The following is a 15,883-nucleotide window of genomic DNA, read 5'->3' as shown; positions in this document are numbered from 1 at the left end:
TGTCTCTGTTTTATCTATATAAAATCAGCTAATCCACTTCAAGTCCTTTCGACTTGGAAAGTGCTGTGTAAGTAACATTTACCTGTGGTAAATGACCACCCTGTAGCCCAGAAGGTTCTCTGGATCACATTGGTATTTCTCATTCCTATATCCCGAGCAACTCTCTCTATGCTTGCCACACAAAAGGCACCAGAACTTCAAGAGGGACTAGGGGTTTTGTTGTGTTTGCTTGAAACTCCTTGATGTGCTGGCCTAAAAAGGCCTGCCTAGGGGCCGGAGAAATAGTACAGAGAGGGAAGGGCACCTGCTTGCACAGAGCCATCTTGGGTTCAATTTCCAGCATCCCCTCTGGTCCCCCAACCCAGCACCACCAAGAGTGATTCTTGAGTACTGCAGGTGATACCCCAAAACAAACAAACAAAAAAAAAAAGGTTGGATATAGAAGTGTAAGGGAAGGATTTTAGAGAAATAATCAACTACAAAGAAGAATGATTGTTTTTTTCCTTGCCTTTTTAAAGGGAGACGGGACTAAAGTTTATAGAGGAACACCTGCTAGGAGCTGGTGATGGAACTGCTTTGAGGTAGTTGTTAACCCATAAAACTCTTGTCACTAAACCATGAGAAGGCTGCCATCCCTTACCTAGATGCCCTTCCCTCACCACTTCAGGACATACCTCCTGATTTCCACCAGCAGCTCCAACTCCCATCACTGTGATCCACTCAGCAACCCACATGAGCAGACTTCAAAGATTAAAGAAAAGAGTAAACAACGCCCCTCAACCCTGCCTTCGTGGAATCACTCTGAGATAAGAGAGAGTTCTCACATGCTGCCCCCCCCCCACTGAGTGCATCCCCCACCCCACCCCAGCTAAGCACTCCTTATCCACAGAGGACATGATATAGTAATTCATTTTTTTATTGGGCACCTTTACTCTTAGTTTTAACTGATTCACTTTCTTCCCAAATAAGCCACTTGCCATTAAATTCTTCTCTTGGGCTTTTTTCCTCCAACTTCTGAGAATATAAACTAAGATACCTAAGCAGCAGCATTTTTAAGACAGTTAAGAGGACTAAATACAAAAGGATGGACCTTCCAAATCTCCTAAGGAAGATTTAACGGTGAAAGCCGTTAAAATTTGAGAGGCCATGGGCCGGAACAATAGTACAGTGGGGAGGGTGTTTGTCTTGCACACAGGCGACCCTGGTTCCATCCCCAGCATCCTATATGGTCCCCCGAGCCCTGCCTGGAGTAATTCCTGAGCACTGCTGAGTGTGACCCAAAATTCAAATAAATAAATAAAATAAAATTTGAGAGGCCAAAGGACAGTTAGTCTCTTTCAATCCAATCCGTTGGTCTTTCTGAGAGAAAAGTAACAGAATGGAAAAATCAATGGCCCTAAGGCCCAAGGACATGTACCAGCCATGGCTAACAGGAGTTGCACACATCTCCACAAGCATGTGTAGAAGCATTTTTGTTTGTTGTGTGGCTATTCGGGGAGCTATTCCAGACCATATTAGTGCTGGGGGTCAGCTCAGCGCTGGGGGGAGAGGGGGTTTACTCCTGGCTGTGCATGGGGAAATCATGCTATACCAGGGACTGAACCCAGGGCTCCTACATGCAACACGTGTGCTTCAGCCCTTGGAGGCACTTCCCAGTATCTCTGGAGGAGTCTTTTCAAACAGGGAGGAAGGAAATTTAGTAATGTCTGCCTTAGATGCTTTGGAATAAATCTAGTGGATAATCTAAACTTGAAAACACAAAGCCTTTATTATTATACAAACAAAAAAAGGAGTGGTTGAACTTTTTCTGAGAACATGATTTTTATCATAGAAGAATTACATACACATGTATATAAACATAACGATTCATATTGTAATCTCTTACCGTAAACTTAACTATACAATGCGTAGCTCTGTCACTCACTAAAGGATGCCCAAAATTAGACTTCCTTTTACACAGAACATTTGCGAGGTCATTTTTTTCCTGAAGATCGGGCAAATTTCTCCCTGAGGTCAGTCTGAGGCCTTTGGGAGACAGGCCTCATTGTGGAGATAACTAGGCCAAATTTTTCATGTCAGTTATTTATGGAAATAACTGTAAGACTATTTTTGCCTGGTAATGTTTTCATTTCTTTCCAGTGATAAGCTATGAAAACAATATGTCTACAACATTAAAAAATTCCCTCACATTTCACGTGAAACCCTCTAATTAAGCTGCTACCACATAGTGAGTTTCACTCAGGGAAGTACAAGCTGATTTATTTTTGAAACCAGTTGTCACACTTAGCCACTAAACCCTTTACTCAAATAAATTCTTCAGTCAGAATCATAAAGTTTTTTATGGCAGAAAGGTAATGGAACCTCTCATTTTCAGGAGTCTGATGAGTGGTGAAGGGGATTCCCTTTTCTTGGAGACACACGGTTTGAAAACTAATTTGGAATCATCTTGCATATTTTGTTGTTAGTGATGGGTTGTTTTGTTTTGTTTTGTTTTGGGGCCACATCTTGCAGCCCCTCATCTTGCATATTCTGGGGAGCAGGCCTGATAAAAATGCTTAAGAAGGGACTGGACCAATAACATAATAGTATATCAGGTAAGGTGCTTGCCTTGCATGCAGCCAACCCTGGCTCGATCCAGAGCATCCCATATGGTTTCCTTTCCTGAGTGAAGAGCCAAGAATAACCCCTGAGCATTGCCAGGTATGCACCCCTGCCTCAAAAAAATGCCCCTGACTGTGTCCATAACAAATCTATGATCTCCTCTCAAAAGTTCCAGCGTGCAAATTAAAAAGGAACAAGAACGAGCCAGAGAAATACTGCAAGTGAGGCAAGAGGCAGACCCGGGTCCGATCCCGGCATCCCATATGGTCCTACAAGCACTGCCACAAGTGATCCCTGACAACAGACCCAGGAGCAAGTCCTGAGGACTGCTGGGTATCACCCCAAAACAAAAACAAACAGAAATTTTATTTTGCAACCCTTTGGATAGACAGCAAGAAATCTAAGAGATGCACCTCAATTGTTCACAGGCCTGGGAGCATATAATTAAAATATTAACTATTGAAACAAAAATGAAACAAAAATCCATAAACTACACTACAAAAATCTCTAACAGTACTTTTCTGCAAAGTAATAACACTATGACCTAGCTATTATTTACTGCTGTTTATTGTTTGATACACCCCCTAAGCCACCCCCAGCAGGAGCATTTATGTCAATAATCACTAGCAGCGGCTTCCCTCTTTCCCCCATTTGCCTCTTTCCCCCATTCTTCTCTCCAGTCCAGAATTCCTCCCACTCGCCCCATCTTTTGAGAAGCCATGACGGTCTCCCACTGTTTTGATTCACACTTACTGGAATGCCCTTGGCTCCTTTGATTTTTCAGGATACTGGCTATTTATTCTTTTGCGCCAATTCATGTCCTATGTCTTTTTTTTTTTCGTCTTTTTTTTTTAGAGGGAGGTTTTGGGGACTCATCCAGTTATGCACAACGCTTACTCCTGGCTCTGCACTCAGGGATCACTCATGGTGTGCCATGCCTGGGATTGAACTCAGGCCAATATGTGTGAGGGAAATGAATGCCTTACCCACTGTTCTATCTCGTTCTGGCCCCTTTTCCATTTTTAGGGTACTGGGGCCAGTACTTAATATCTGGCAAATGCTTCTGGGTTTTGGTGGTTTCTTTTTTATTTGACTATTTAGCCATAAAGGAATTTTATATTTTTCTAGAACACTAAATATTAATTTAGCTTTGATTTTTTTTCTTTCTTTTTTTTTTAGGGTTCATACCCACACCCAGTTCAGTGGTGCTCAGGTGGGCAGACAACTGGGCCATATGCACCAGTGCGGGGGGCAGAACATGCAGGGGGCTTGGGATCAAATCCAGTGTCTTAAGACACATACTCAATTGCATGTGCCACACCCCAGCTGCCTTGGCATTCCTTCAAGATTTTGTTTGAAAAGATTTTTCTTTCATAACCGAAAAATGACAAAACCTATTTTCTTCTAGTTCTTGAAAAATATTAAAACATTCAGGTCAGTACCATGCAGCCCTCTGAGCACTGTCAGGAGTGACCCCTTCTCCACACCCTTCCTGCCTCCCAGCAAAGAGGCAGGAGTAGCCCCCACAGGCACCATGGGATGCATGACACCCCCCATCCCCATCTACCAAGAAAAATCCAAAACTAAAACATTCCTCCAAAAAAATGTCAATGTCTAAGGGTATGGTGCTGACTAGGTCAACCTGTACCTGCGGGGTGAGTGCATCAGCAGCCTGATGGTGCCTGCAGGCTTCCTGACACCCCAAAATTGCTGCTGTGTCTTTGGCTAGATCCAACTTGGGGCCAAGTTTACCAATAATTTAGACAACCAAAAGTTAGGTGTGTGGGAGCCACGCCCACAAACCACCTCCAGCTCAGCTATACAATCTCATTTATTGGCCTTATTTCAGAGACTCATAAATCTCGAAAGAGATCAAAAGTCGTAGTTAATCTCAGACTAAGACCTGCACATGGCTGAACAGACCAGGGTAAATCAAAGGGACGTGGTTTAGTCTGCTGCCCACACAAGCAGAGCCCCCGGCAGCCACTTGCTTCCACAATCTAAAATTGCCACCATACCCCCAAGCCTGACTCCACTGTCTCAGGAAGAACCTCACCAATATATAATCTGCTGAGAATTCGGGTATGCAGGTTTTGTGACTGAAATCTCCAGGCTTTCTTGAGGTTGGGATGGGCTACCTCCCCATACTTTCCTATACTTCCAGAAGTCTTGGCGGTCACATCCACACCCCAAAGTTGCCACCCAGTTAAAAAGCCACTCCAGCCTTACAGTCTCAATAAAAATACCGAATACCCTGAATAAACACCATGACCTCTTAGCACCTGTATTGCAAACCATAGTGCACAAAAAGAAAAGGAAATGGAGAGAGCAAGAAGGAAAGTGTTTCCCACAGAGGGAGGCTGGGGTGGGGGGTGAGGTATCAGGGGATGGTGGTAAGGATACAGGGGACATTGGCAGTGGGAAATGTACACTGGTGGAGTGATGGGTGCTGGGTCATTGTATGACTGAACCTCAATTATGGACAGATTTGTAATGGTCTATCTCACGAATATTCAATTTAAAAAAATTTTTTAAAGATACAGTTTGGAGTTCATGCCCAATTCAATCAGCTTAACCCATGGGTGAATAAATAACAGTACTCCTACATTAAAAAAAGAAAGTCAATGCCACAAAAACAAGTCAAAAAAAAAAAAAGCTAAGGGCATGTGCCACACATATTAAAAGGATGCTGAGGAGACAGGCTGTGCATTGTGATTTAGAGTAAAATAGATATTTGGTCCCTTTTCTGGCACAGTGCTCCAAAAGCCCTGGGGCTAAGGAGAGCAATCAAGGTGAGTCCTTTTTTTTACTAATATACCTTTCAGCCACACTTGAGCTTAGCATAATAAATGGACCCCCCTCCCATGGGTTCCCACCTTGAGCTTAGCATAATAAATGGACTCCCCCTCCCATGGGCTTCCACCCTCCCAACCCCTTTACTCTCTACCCCCCATCCCCCCCAAGCAGGGAATTGGTTGCAGGGGAACAGAACAAATGAGTTTTGAGCCTCATTCCACTCTCTCTCCAGGAGGGGAATGCATTGAGCCAACACCAATAGCCAATGATTTGCTCCCTTGTGCCCCCCAAGGAGGCGTCCAGGAAAACCCTACTTGAATGGGATTCGGGGGCATCCAGGCTGGTGAACACATGGAGGTGATGGGAGGCGGAGCACGGAGTGAGGGAGTGCAGGCCTGCTGCCCCCATACGGCTTCTCCATCTGTCCTTCCCAGCACACCAGTCAGAGTAAGAGAACTACTTTCCTGTGTTTTGTGGTCACCCTAAAACACAATGGGTCCCAAGCAGCAGGTCCTGGGACCCTCCATTTAGGCTGGCTTAGGATAGTCAATATCTGAAGGGGGTGGCAGGTAGATTCGACAAACTCTATTTTCCTTTTTAAAAAAGAAATTGTTTGAAAAAAAGAAATTTTACTAAAATTGTTTTGAATTTTAAAAATTGGGGTTGAGGGGCTGGAGCAATAGCACAGTGGCAGGGCATTTTCCCTGCATACAGCCGACCCGGATTCAATCATCAGCATCCCATATGATCCCCCGAGCACCACCAGTAGTAATTTCTGAGTGCAGAGCAAGGAGCAACACCTGAGCATAGCTGGGTGTAACCCCAAAAGCAAAATAAATAAATTAAATTAAATTAAAATTGGGCTTGAGGGCTGAAGAGATACTACGGCCAGGTACAACACATGCCTTGCATGCAGAGGACCCAGGTTTCAATCCCCATCACCCCATAGAGTCCCCTGAATCCTGCAGGGAGTGGTACCCTGAGCACAGAGCCAAGAGTAAGAAAGTTCTGAGAACAGCTGGATACAGTGCAAAAACCAAATAATTATGATAATTAAATTTAAAATCCCTACTTTTAGGAAATAGAGACTAAAGTGTTTAGGGGGAAAGAATCCTGACATTTCCATAGTTCTCCCAAGGAGAAAAAAAAGACATACATACAAATACACATGTATATCTGTGAGTTTGTCTATACGTCTGTGTAATATAGATCAAATAACAAACCTAACAGACTAAATTGCTACCAAAAGTCTGAGAAAATGATATATGAAATATTCTTAATTCTTACTTTCATGACTTCTTAAGGTTTAAAATTATTTCTAAAGTTTTGTTTTGGTCTGGTTTTTGGAACACAACTGAGAGTGCTCAAGGCCTACTCCTGGTTTTGCACTCTGGGATCACTCTGGGCAGGATTCAGGGGACCATATGGGATATTGGGGATCGAACCCAGGTAGGCCTATCCACTGTACTATCTGTAGCCCCTCCATATAACAAGTTTTTTCTTTTGGGGTCACACCTGGCGATGCACAGGAGTTAGTCCTGGCTCTGCACTCAGGAATTACTCCTGGTGGTGCTCAGGGGACCATATGGGATGCTGGGAATTGACCCTGGGTCGGCCGCGTGCAAGGCAAACGCCCTACCCGCTGTGCTATCGCTCCAGCCCCCTCCATATAACAAGTTTTTAAGAAACATTTCTTTGTGGGTGAGAGACGAAGACAGCTCAAGAAGCCGAGCACACAGTCTGTACTGCACCACAAACCAGGAACTGATGAGAACAACCCCAATTCAAAGCTGGGAGAAGACCCTGAGCATGGTGCATGTGGCCCCCAAAAGCCCCGAAAGATCTCTCTCTCTCTCTCTCTCTCTCACACACACACACACACACACACACACACACACACACACACACTAAACTCTTTATTTCACATGGAATTTAATCATCAAATGTAAAAGACCCTGGTTTCAAAGTCTTTCAAGAGCCTGGTTTTTAAAAAAAAAAAAAAAAGAAAAAGTCAATATAATTACCCCAGAATGGCCAATCTTTCACTTACGAGGAAAGCCCACTCTTCCTGGTTAGCCAGAGCCCCTCCCCCACACACACCACCCAGTGTCTACCCTGTGTGAAGCATGAGGGGCAGGAGAGAAGGTGTTCTCCCTATTGAGAGACTAGGAAAAGCATTGCTTTCTTGTTTGGCTGTTTTTGTTTATCTGTTTCTATTTTGAGGCCAGCCCTGGTGGTACCCAGCTTACTCCTGGCTCACCATTCAGGGATCACTCCAAGAAAGGACCAGGGGACCATAAGGGGTCCTGGGGGGGTTGAACTGAGTCTGCTGCATACAAGGCAAGTGCCCTCCCTACTGGACTATCACTCCAGCTCTCTGCTTGCTTTCTTTTCTTTTTTTTTTCTTTTTGGGTCACACCCGGCAATGCACAGGGGTTACTCCTGGCTCATGCACTCAGGAATTATTCCTGGTGGTGCTTGGGGGACCTTATGGGATGTTGGGAATCAAATCCAGGTCGGCCATATGCAAGGCAAATGCCCCACCCGCTGTGCTATCCCTCCAGCCCCTCTGCTTTCTTTTGTTTTGGCGACACCTGTCGGAGCTCAGGGCTCACTTCTGCAGTGCTCAGAGGATCAAACCAGGGTTGCCTGGGCCCTGCATTATCTCCAGGTCCAGCACTCCTTCTTTAGACCTCTCAAGCAAGGTGTAATACCTTAGCACCTCTCCCACTGGATTGCACCTGCAGATGCGCACAGTGCCACTGAGCAACCGCCAAACGCCTGCTGCCAAGTAGCACAGGAACAGGAGCTACCTGGCAGGGGGAGGGAAGCACATTGCACCCATGAGCTGTGACCCCTCAGAGCTCCGCTCCATGGACTGCCACCTGCATTTCTCCTGAGGTCAGCCAGCCAGTGCTCACATGCCTGCAACATGGACGGTGGCAGCTGGGCAGGCAGCGAGCTGGTCTCTGCTCCTTTGGACAGGGAAGAAAGCAGGAACATGACATCTGTAGCCTTTACAAGCTATTCCAAGACATGGGTGGTGGACGGGGGAGGGTTCAAGGCTAGAGAACAATAAAACTTTTAGAATCAACTCGATCAGAAAGCATTTAAAGTAGGAGAGGTTTCATCTTTTGAAATCTCAGATCCAGAATGAAGAAAAAGATATGTTCAATAAGATTGAGCTCTTTTAAGAGCAGTCCAATAAATGATATCAGGGACTAGAGTGAAGGCGCTTGCCTTGCAGGTGGCTGCCCCAGGTTCAATCTTCGGCACAGCATATGGTCCCCTGAGCCCTGCCAGAAGTGATCTCCGAGAACAGAGCCAGGAATGAGCTCTGAGCACAGCTGGGTGGGCCCCCAAACAAAGCAAAAACAAACAATAACAAAATATAACACATACATAATGTCAGCCACATATGTACATTTAAATATCCTAGTAGACACTTTTCTAAGGTTGAGAATAGTTTTCAAAATATATTTCAGTCAAATGAATGATTATCTCAACATGTACTCAAATTCTTAGTATTTTACACTGTTTTGTCATGCTGTCTTCAAAATGAAGTAATTTCACAATTACTGCATACTTCCACTCAAAATAGTCGCTACATTTCAAGTGCTATTGCGTTAAGACAGCACAGACATAGGTTATCAATCAGAAGTTCCCAAACTTATTTTGTGTACCAACCTCCTTTAAGGAAATTTTTAAAAAAGAAATAAATGACTCAGCGCCCACCTGAAAATCTAACTTCTTCAAGCCAACAAACTGAAAGCACCCCCAACTGCATTGAGATTACTGCCCCTCCCCAGACAGAATTATTTAAGCACTCACCACAGGCATACTGTTCATCCTGGAAAACACTGATATAAACTATTAAAGGCCTTCTGCAAAGAAATGCCACCTCATATTGCTAAAGTCAGTATCACTCAGTAAAAGAATATATCCTGTGTGCTAAAGACACTAAGTATATTAAAAACCTGAGGGGAAAGTCAGTCCTTAATTTCACAGTCCAGTGCCAAAAAAAAATTGGAAAATTATAGTCATCCAGGAAGAACACTGCATTAGAGTTTAAAATCTTTGTTCTCAGGACAACTATGGAATGACAGAAGCCATGGCTTGGAGGATGAGAGGTGCCTGGCAGAAAAAGAAGAAAAGGGACCTAAAGGAGAAGTTAAGTGTAAAGAATCTTCATAGAATATGAGCAACGTGGTGGCCAAAATGCAACATAAGCTATTAGGGGCAAGGTTTGCCAGCAGAGGCCTGAAGGATCCTGCATTTCAACATGTCATCACTGTTAATGAGATCTCGCCCGCTCCTTCTTAAAGCCAAGCTTTCAAATTCTGGCACGTGTCTGACACAGAACAACTCACTTTGGAAGATCATACTTCAAGTCTCTACTAACCATATGTAACCTCTGTCTACAAGCTTGGACAGCAGAGATCTCAATCAACCATTTTATTCCACATCTAAAGAAACTAAGTACAAAGAGTCTGGGGACTTTCTAACTCCCTATTCAATGGTTTTCCACTGGTCAGACTGTCAGTCCTGTACTTCACAGCAGGAGACACAAATCGTGGCCAACCCCAGGGTACCTGGGAAGGAAGGAATGTCAGAAGACCACAAGAAACCAAAGAACACCATCAAAAGAACAGGCCGAGGGGCTAGAGCGAAAGCACAGCAGGTAGGGTGTTTGCCTTGCACGCGGGCTGACCCAGGTTCAATTCCCAGCATCCAATATGCTCCCCCGAGCACCGCCAGGAGTAATTCCTAAGTGCAGACCCAGGAGTAACCCCTAAGCATCACCAGGTGTGACTCAAAAAGAAAAAAAAAAAAAGAACAGGCCAAACTGAGCCCAAACACACCCAACAGAAAAATCAACAGAATGGAAGAAGCCTAAAAGCTTTGAGACATCCAGGCATGATACCTACTGCGGCATGTGTATAATTGCTGGTGACTGAAATTAGTCAAGCTCAGTACAGTGGCTGTGAAAACGGAACAGTGTACACAAATGGATTCGAAAACTTCAAAGGCTTTTCTAGACCTCAACTTCACTCTGTTGGTAATAATTATGAAGCAATTTGCGTGAATTAGAAAAGATGTCTGGAACTTCCTTAAAATATTCTGTCAGAAAAGAAAAGGTGGGTGGCAGATGTTAATAATTGTGAAAGTTAAGTGATGGGATGCAAACAGGATGGTTTATTAATCGACACCTCTACCCTTTCTGTTAAAAAGAGGGAGGACACACTCTCAGAAGAAAGTTTCTAGAACCCTAACACTCAGAACAACTAATAAATTATGGCACTCTCGAAATACTTCAAAGACACTTGGAAATGTGCAAACAATTCCATTTTAAGACAGTAGAATGAAGCAGGAGAGAGAGGGCAGAAAAAGAACAAGGAAAGGAAAAGGGAGAAATATTTTTCAAACACTTATAACCCCAGGATCCTGAAAAAATTACTATCAACAACTCAACATCCTTTCAGATCTTTTCCTGTTCATATATATTAAAATAAGCCATTTTTAGGGGCTGGATAGTACAGTGGTAGGGCATTTCCCTTGCATGAGGCCGACCCAGGTTCAATCCCCGGCATCCCATATGGTCCCGCAAGCACTGCCAAAAGTAATTCCTTGAGTGCAGAGCCAGGACTTAACCCCTGAGCATCGCTGAGTATGACCCAAAGGTAAGGTAAAGGTAAAGGTAAAGGCCCTCCCGTTGATCGTCGATTTGCTCGAGCGAGCCCAGTAACGTCTCCATTGGAGACTTTTTTGTTACTGTGTCTGGCATATCGAATACTCTCGGTAGCTTGCCAGGCTCTCCGAGAGGGGCGGAGGAATTGAACTCGGGTCAGCCATGTTGGCTGCTTGTAAGGCGAACGCCCTACTGCTGTGCTATCGCTCCAGCCCAAAAAGAAAAAAATGAAAATAATAAACCATTTTTAGAAACACGTAAGATGAGATCCTGATGGTGTTTATGAATCAGTCCGCCTCCTTTGGGGAACTGCCACTGCCCACTTGGGGGTCTGAAGCCTGGCCTCCTACGGGCACTGCACCCTGCCTCCCCTACCCTGGGAATTCACCCCTGAAGCGTGTCTCCCTGGGCACAGAAATCCACACTGACTCGTCCAGCAGCAGTGCCCTGGACAGAGGGCCTGCCAGTCCTTGTTTGGTCCTCAAACCAAACAAATCAAGTTTCCTTTTGTTTGCAGCTACTGGGAGTTACCAATCCTTCTTATAAACATTTTTTTCTTGTTTAAATTAGCATTCGTATTTGATGTTTGAAGTGAACGAACTGGTAGGACCGTGATACCACTATTAGTAAGAAAAGCAGATGATTATTAAGAATAATGCAGGGGCTGGAGCGATAGCACAGAGGGTAGGGCAATTGCCTTGTACACGGCTGACCCAGGTTCGATTCCCAGCATTCCATATGGTCCCCAGAGCACTGCCAGGAGTGATTCCTGAGTACATGAGCCAGGAGTGACCACTGTGCATCTCCGGGTGTGACCCAAAAAAAAAAAAAGAAGAAAAAGAATGCATGGGGGCCAAAGAGATAGTTCTAGTGGGTAGCACTTTTGCCTTGCATGGAGCCAACCCATACGGTCTTTCAAGCCCTGCCAGGAGTGAACCCTGAGCATGAGCCAGGAATAAGCCCTGAATACAGTCAGCTTCTAGTCCAAACACAAAAACAAAGAATAATGCATTAACCTGTTAAGTACTGTTCTAAAATTTTTATGTGTTATCTCATTAAGCTTTAAATCCTATGTGGTAGATGCTGCTGTGACCTCTACTTCATGCTGAGAAAATTAAGGTCCACACAGACTAGTAATATGAAAGCATTAGCTATAAAGTCAGGATTTGAACTTGGGTTCATGGGTCCCAGTTCATTTGGTTCTAAATTATTCAACTTCCAATTAAGCTGCTTTAGGGCCTGTCTTTTTCTTTTTGGTTTTCAAGCCACATCCAGTTTTGGTCAGGGTTTGCCCTGACTGTGCACTTCGGGATAACTCCTGGTGGGACTCATATAGTATATGGGGTGCTGGGGATTAAACTTGGGTCAGCTGCATGAAAGGCAAATGCCTCATCCCCTGTACTATCTCTCTGTTCCTAAAATAAGATCTTGAAGCAGCAAGTACAAAGGAAAGATTCTAAAACTTTATTGAAGCACTTTTATTTATAAGTTGACCTTTTTCATAATTGATCCATAAGTGAATGCCACTTATAATTGATTCAGGAAATGTCATGCAATTAAGAAAAAAAAAGGACTGGCTCAAGAGCTCCTTAAGCCATAGTTTTGAACTACATTTGGTATTGACTGAGGCGTTCTATTACCCGGTGTCAATTAACGTTCAGAAGCAGTCTTCTTTCCTAGCTGAGCATATTGTCTCCATTTGAAGCTATAAATACCCAGGAGTACCCAATGACAAAAAACAGTCTTTAATAAAGAAAAGCCAATTTGTCCCACATTTACTTTTTCTTTCCTTTTTCTTTTCCTTTTTTTCAGTTGTGAGGATCAAACCCAAGATTCGACACATGCAATGAATGTGCTCTACCACCAAGCCACTTCCCTGACCTCCCTCTCATATTTCTTAACAAGCTGTGAAAATAAAAACTGTAATCTGACAGTATATAATTAATAGCTCAACAGATTGAGCACATACTTTGCATGCAGGAGTCCCAGATTTGAGTTCTCTCATTGCATGGCTTTCCTCAGAACTTCTGACAGCGACCTCCAAGTACAGAGCAAAAACTGTCCCGGAAGCACTACTAGATGTGCAGCCGTCCAAAAGGTCAGGGAAAGTACATTGTAAGAATCATGATTTGAGTTCATCTATATTATAGCATTTAATATGGTTGTTGAAAAATACATGTTCCATTATGGAAAGACATTTTTCTTTTCTTTTCCTTTCTTTTTTGGTTTCTGAGCCATATTTGGTTGTGGTAAGGATTTACTCCTGGATCTTTGCACAAGGATCATTTCTAAGGGTAGGGTGCTAAGGGGACCATATGCCTTGCTGGGAATCAAACCCAGGTCAGCTGTGAGCAAGGCAAGCACCTCATCCCCTGAACTATCTCCCTGGCCCAGAAAGACATTTTTAAGATGCTAATGAAAAAGACATCAAGAAGGGATCCCTGAGCAGAGTCAGAACTAACCCTTGAGCTCTGCCAGGTATGGTCCAACTACTCCTCCACCCTGAGCCCAGTTATCTAAAAACTGAACTGAATTGTATGATTTGTGTCTGTGGGGGGGGGGAGAGTATTATTAGTTAGAGAAATGGGGGTCAGGGGGAGGAGAGTTTGCTCAGTGCAGTAATTTCATACAAAGTTCACACTATTTTTTTTTAAATCTCTTAAAAAATATTTAATCGGCAGCTGAATACAAATAAAACTTCAGGTTCACCCTAGCACCAAGCACCATTTGAAATTAGCAGGAAGCTTGTAAGAGAGATAAAGAAGCCTCAGACTTTAAAAACAGCCAGGTGGGGAAAGTCAAAGTCCAGTACTAAGAATGTTCTGCCCAGTGCTACATCCTTGCAACATCACCTACTGGACAAATAACATCTTTGGGAGGCCACGCAACTGATGGTGGGGGGCAGGAAAACATCATATTCTGCGATCCCTTATAAACTGAAATTGTAATACTAGGAAAAATGACTCATTACCTTTAATCAACTCAAACAAAATAAGAATTTAAGGGGGAAAAATTCTCTTAAAACTAGTATGAGGACCCCAAACAAATTAGTACGGTCCTGTTAAGTCACTCTGACAATCCTGACCATGTTTCCATCTAGGGACAGATAAGAAAGCTGAAAGGGAAAACACAAGTAAACATTTACCAAACGTAACCCCAATAAAGGAAGAGCTACCAGACAGGAAACCAAAAACCATGGAGCTTCAACTAAGCATTTCCAGAGAGTTCAAGGAATTAGAAAAAAATAAATAAAATAATAATAATAATAATAATAGATCTTAGTAGTCACAATAACAACGAATAATGAAAGCAGTGGGTTGCGATTTCAGTGCTGGCCAGCAAAGCCTCGGGCCCATCAAGATGAAAAAGGGCACTTCACATAACCAGCTCAGTTGCCACATTTCCTCTTATGTGGCAATCCTCCAGTCCAGCCCAGCTCTTGGGGAAAGCAGGAAGAGCTGGACATGGAACCCCGGCGAATCGTGTGCTGCCATCTCCAGCTAATGCAGGAAAGAGATTCTGCTTTTGTTCTTGCTGTTGTTGTCATCTTGCATAGAGGTGAAGTGCACGCACAATCCTTAAGTCCAACTTTCAACTAGTAAGGACCCTGTGGGTTTCTTCAGGGTTTGCCAAAACTCACCTAGGGCATGGCTACAACTCCGGCAGGATTCTGTCAGACTGACAATGATCTGCTGGAGGTCGGCTCTGGGGGGAGTGGGAGAAGGGTTGGGGTTTTTCCAGCCATTACATTTACAAGACTCCTCCGCCTGAAAGAGAAAAAAGGGAGAGACCAAGTTAGGGAAATAGTCACGGAGACGTTTGGCATTAGAACACGACACACTAGTTAAAGGACGGCTATTTGGCTCACTCCCAAATTTATGATTTTCTATATAGGCACCAGCAAAACACACACGCACGTACGTACACACAAACACACACACACACACACACACAGAATGACAGAGAGTTGGGGGCGGGAAAGACAAAGAGGCTTTTTGACTCGGGCATTTTTGGGTTTTATAGTTTGGGCTTTGTCTTCTGCCAGCTGGAACCCAAGGACTGAAGCTCAGATGGCACATCGACACACACTTTGGTACCACTGCCCCCAAGTACACGTGGATGGGGTGGTCAGTACAGATGGATTCTATCCAGAAGCTTCCAGAAGCAAAGAGCCATGGCCCCTGGAACACAGCTGGGACACATACTGCGGTTAAGTCTTGCATGTTTCCAGACTCCAGCTGCAAGTCTGCCCAAAGGACTGGAAGGGAGACCAGCAGGGAACCCTCGAAACTGCAGAGAGCAGTCTTGGGCATGTGAAGGGCGACACCCCCATAGAAGCCAAAATCAGCAGATTCATGTCACTCTACAGTGGGCACGCAGGTCAAGAAAGGTAGCAGGCCTGGTGGTGCCATCTGGCATTTCCCCTGAGGCGCAGAGTCCAGGCTTTCTGTCCTAATACACTCTTATTTCAACCACACGGGAAAGAAATTGTCCTTTTTTTTTTTTTTCACCTACTGTTCATGCTCCCTGCATTCTTAGAAGAGTGAGCACGAGTTAGCCTTTTTGTGATGATGGGTTGAGTGGAGGACAAGCATGAAAGGAGATTTTCAATTATTCTACCAAGCTACCACCTGGTATACTGAAGGGATCGTAAGCTGTTTATGGAACAAGAGCATGCTTTCCATTAAAAGACTCCAGCCGTTAATAATAATTTTGCCTGTTATCCTTTCCCATTCCATCACTCTCATCATTAGCTCTTTGCTTCGATCTGCAAGACTGGGCAACCAGAAAATTAAT

The 15,883-nt window shown here is 44.1% G+C and overlaps 1 protein-coding gene across 1 annotated transcript in view; it reads right to left on the bottom strand.

Moving 5' to 3' along the window:
- Positions 1 to 15,883, bottom strand: part of KAT2B (lysine acetyltransferase 2B) — a 115,501-nt gene that overhangs the window by 65,756 nt on the left and 33,862 nt on the right. The window contains exon 3 of the mRNA XM_056129308.1: positions 14,727 to 14,853. Coding sequence (XP_055985283.1) covers positions 14,727 to 14,853 — 127 coding nt within the window. The remainder of the gene's footprint in view (positions 1 to 14,726; positions 14,854 to 15,883) is intronic.

This window comes from Sorex fumeus, unplaced genomic scaffold, assembly GCF_029834395.1.
Source record: "Sorex fumeus unplaced genomic scaffold, SorFum_2.1 ptg000072l, whole genome shotgun sequence".
Lineage (NCBI taxonomy): Eukaryota > Metazoa > Chordata > Mammalia > Eulipotyphla > Soricidae > Sorex > Sorex fumeus.
This window is presented reverse-complemented; position numbering and strand designations above follow the sequence as displayed.